Source organism: Myotis nattereri (genome assembly GCF_964212035.1).
Source record: "Myotis nattereri genome assembly, chromosome: 16".
In the NCBI taxonomy this organism is placed as follows: Eukaryota; Metazoa; Chordata; class Mammalia; order Chiroptera; family Vespertilionidae; genus Myotis; species Myotis nattereri.
Genome location: NC_138091.1, coordinates 45,324,582 through 45,328,592, shown reverse-complemented (window position 1 = coordinate 45,328,592; position 4,011 = coordinate 45,324,582). Strand labels below are relative to the sequence as shown.

The 4,011-nt window shown below is 64.3% G+C and overlaps 1 protein-coding gene across 1 annotated transcript; it reads right to left on the bottom strand.

The window, feature by feature from the left end:
• Nucleotides 1–595: 595 nt before the first annotated feature.
• DLX3 (distal-less homeobox 3) lies at nt 596–4,011 on the bottom strand (the record flags this gene model as incomplete). Its single annotated transcript, XM_081110256.1, has 3 exons — nt 596–943; nt 2,508–2,698; nt 3,687–4,011. 3 exons carry the CDS (start codon nt 4,009–4,011, stop codon nt 596–598), a joined length of 864 nt encoding a protein of 287 aa, XP_080966382.1.

Here is a 4,011-nt window from a genome sequence, read left to right as displayed (position 1 = left end):
TTGCTTTGACCCTCAAATCCTAAACGAGGGCTGCAAGTGCGGGGCGGGGGCTGGCTGGGGTCCCGCCCTGAGTCCCAGTCTCCACGTTCAATGTCTCTTTGGCAGCGGGGATGCTCAGGAAGAGGGGGCCACAGTTCACGTAGGAGGAACCAGGCCTGGCAGGCCCCGGCACCCACAATGCCTGGTGTCCCAGACCAGGCCCGACTGGCAAACACTCCCCAGTCCCCCAGCCCCCACGGTCTCCAGTCTGGGAAACAAGGACTAAGTGTCAGAGGCGGCAAGGTGACAAGCCACGTAGAGCCAATCCAGGCCCCTGGGACAGAAGGAGAGCACCTGTCCCGGCTGGAGTGGGGTGTCCCAGCATCTGGAAGGGTACCCCAGTGTCTAGGCAGGGGGACAGAGGTTCAGGGGACATCCGTGGCCCATGCAAATTTCATCTGGAGCTCTTGGGTCCCTGGAGGAAGGGACAAGGGCAGGGGAAGGGGCGTTCCCTTTCCCCGGTGCTCCTCGATGATTCCTGAGTGTCGGCGAGGACAGAGATGCCTTCTGTCTGGTCCCGGGAGTCCTTCGTGGGAGGTTCAGGCCAGGTGGGTGCTCAGTACACAGCCCCAGGGTTGGGCGGGGGCCCCGGCGAGGCATGGTGCAGGGTGGCCGGCTGAGGCGGCTGCTGCTGTAAGTGGGGTCCGCTCAGGTTCTGTGCGTGGTACCAGGAGTTGGTGGGGTCGTCCAGGTAGCTGGGGGAGGCGCTGTACGGGAGCGGCGGGGGCAGCTGGCTTCGGGCAGGGGCCGGAGTGGAGTGGGAGGAGGTGTCCCAGAGGGCGGGTGACGGAGGCGAGTTGCAGGCCATGGAGTCGCTGTTGTTGGGGCTGTGCTCCAGGGGCACCTCCCCGTTCTTGTAGAGCTTCTTGAATTTGGAGCGGCGGTTCTGAAACCAGATTTTCACCTGCACCCGAGAAGAAAGGGGGAGCTAGTTAACCTCTCAGCATGCCGAGCGAAAAGAAAAGCCCGAGGGACACCCAGCTTAGAGAGGGTACGGCCAGTCCCCGTGCCACACGCCAGGACCCAGGCAAAACCCTGGCATCCTGACTCCCAGGCCGCCATCTTTTCTTCTGCCCGGGATAGAGCTGTGGCCGGAACTTCCAACCGCCCGGGTCCAAATTCTACGAGGCCACTCACTCCGCCTGTGACCTTGGGCAAGTTACTGAACCTCTCTGGTTCTGGCCTTCCTCATCTGAAAGTGGGGGTGCTCAGAGCCCCATCACCTACCTCCCGGGGTCATTATGATGCTCAAATGAGTTCAGACAGAGGAAGAACTCAGAGCAGCCGGGTATACAGCAAACGCCCAGTCAGAGGCACCCAGGCGGGCGATGGGCAGTTGGTGGCCTCTTGTTCACATTAGAAACGCAGAGGCACACAGATACAAACACACACCCACACACGCATCTCCATGTGCAGGAACGTACCCACTCGCCACTTCACACACAGACACCAGACTATAAAGATACACACACACAGATCCTCCTCCCAGATAAACACCCACAGACGTGGTCACACACCCGGGCACGGAGGAGACCTCCGGGGCTGCCTAATGGGGGTGACCTGGGGACTCGGGAGCAGGTGAGCCACGCTTCCCCACACTTCCCCCGGGGTATCTCCCCCTCCCCCTGCTGCTCCCCACCCCATGACTGGTACAAACAATGAATCAGCTTCTCACCGGGTGACCCAGATTCCCGGGCGACGGGGCCCCACGCAGGCAGCCGCAGCCCAGGCCAGCCTGTCAACACCTGCACGGAGCCAGGCAGCCACCACTCCTCCCCTGAGCAGGGACAGGCTGCTGGGGGCTTTCGGCCGAGGGCGGGGCTCCCACCTTGAGTCCCCGTCCCCCTTGGGAGGGAATCTCTCCTCTCCCGCTGCAGGCAGAGGAAGGGTGGAGCATGGGGAGGGTGAGCAGCAGTGTGGTGTTTTGAAGCAAGTATGCATTTTTGTGCCTGCACTCACCAGTGTGCACAGTCACGTCCACAGCCCCCCTCCACAAACGCCATGACCCTTGACAGGTCACCCCCCTTTATGTGCGCATTCCCACGTGTACCCAGACACAAGAGCATGTGTGCAAATATTGTACACGCGTGTGCACATGTACGTACACCTCTGCACACATGCTGGCCTGCTGAGAAGACACATGTGGACTCCTATCAAGCGAGGGGCCAGCACTGTGGGGGGGAAGGGGGGGCTGTGGGAGCTTGGGGTTCGGGAGTTAGAGAGGAAGGACGACACCTCTGCTGGCCACAGACATACACAGTTGCACAGGCTCTCAAACACCCATGCGGTGCTAATCGGGAACTTCGGACAGAAGTGGAGACTTGGGGGGCCCCTCTACCCACAGGCAAGGGCTTCCAAGGGCTGCAGGGAGTTTAAAAGGCCCTTCAGGCTCGGTCGTGCCCGGGAGTCCGGGGTCCCGCGCGCGGCCCCACCGACGCCCCGCAAGCCTAGATGTCCCCCAGACTGACCTGTGTCTGCGTGAGGCCCAGCTGCGCGGCCAGCTCGGCGCGCTCGGGCAGCGCCAGGTACTGGGCCTTCTGGAAGCGGCGCTGCAGGGCGGCCAGCTGGTAGCTGGAGTAGATGGTGCGCGGCTTGCGGACCTTCTTGGGCTTCCCGTTCACCATGCGCACCTCGGCTTCCGGCTCCTCTTTCACCGACACTGCGAGCAACGCACCGGGTGGGGGGCGGCTTAGTCGCGGCCTGCGGCCCCGGCGACCTCCCGGGCCCGCGGGGAGCCCCACCCTCCGGCCCACGAACTCCCCCGGGATTTCCAGGCTGCGCGCTCCGCCGCCGGCGCCCGGGGAGGGAGCGGCGGCCACAGAGCCGACCGGCGGCCGCCCTCGCCCGGCGCTCCCAGCGCCCAGCGCCCGGCCCGGCGCCCAGTCCCGGCGCCCGCACCTCCCGGGCCCGCTCCGCCAAGGCTTTGCTCACGGCGCCTTCCCGGCTCGCCGCCCTTCGCTCCCCAGCTGGCTGCCTCGCTTCTTTCCTCGCTCCCGACCCTCATTCCTTCTTCTTCTTTTTTAAGATAAACTTTTATTTTAGGAGAATTTTCGGTTTTCTGAGAAGTTCCAAGCGTAGTGCAAACTCCTCCCCGCCTCTCTGCCTCTCTCCCTTCTTTTTTCCGTCCGTTCCCCCGTTCCTTCCTTCTGTCCTTTCTCTCACTTTGTCTTCACCTTTCTCTTTCAGCTCCTCCACTTCTCGGTCGCTGCTTCCCTAATTCTGGGGTGCCTCTCTCCGCAGGTACCCCTCACCATCCCCTCTCCCGGCCCAAATCCACAGCGTCCCTGGAGCTTGCTGTCCCCGATGCCCACCCCCAAGCCCTCTGCAGCCAGGCGAGGACTGTCCGCCGAGCTCCCCGCGAAAGCACCTCCATTAGGAGGCTCCCCGACAACCCGCGGCCCCCTTCCGCTCCCCCCTAACTCTCCCCGATCTCCCTCCGAGGCCCCCGGGCGCGGAGCGAGCAGCGCGCCCAGACGCGCGCAGTGCCGGGGCTGGAAAGCCGGGCTTCCTCCCGGGGTCGCCTCCCGCCTCCCCTCGCCCCGGGCCGTCCCTGTCGGTCGCCGACGCGTCTCTAGATCGCGGCTCCAACTCCCCGCCTTCCTTCCCCCGGGGAGCCCGCCGGTGCCTCCCACTCTCCGCGTCCTCACCTGGGTCCTGGGCGGGCAGCGGCTGCTCCCGGTACCCTCCGTACTGCCGGTAGGAGGTCCCGTAGGTATATTCCGACTTGGGCGAGTAGGCGCCCGTGCTCGCGAGCCCGTTGAGGTTGAACTGGGGGTGGTAGGTGTAGGGGTTCACCGTCTGGCCGTAGGGCTGGCCCGAGTAGTAGTCGTGCTGGGGGGCACTGTAGTAGCCCAGGTCGGTGACGGACGATTCGGGCAGGGTGGGCGAGTCCTTGGAGCCCGCATGGCAGCTCAGCGAGCTGGAGATGTCGGTGAGGATGCTGCTGAGCTTGCGATCGAAGGAGCCACTCAT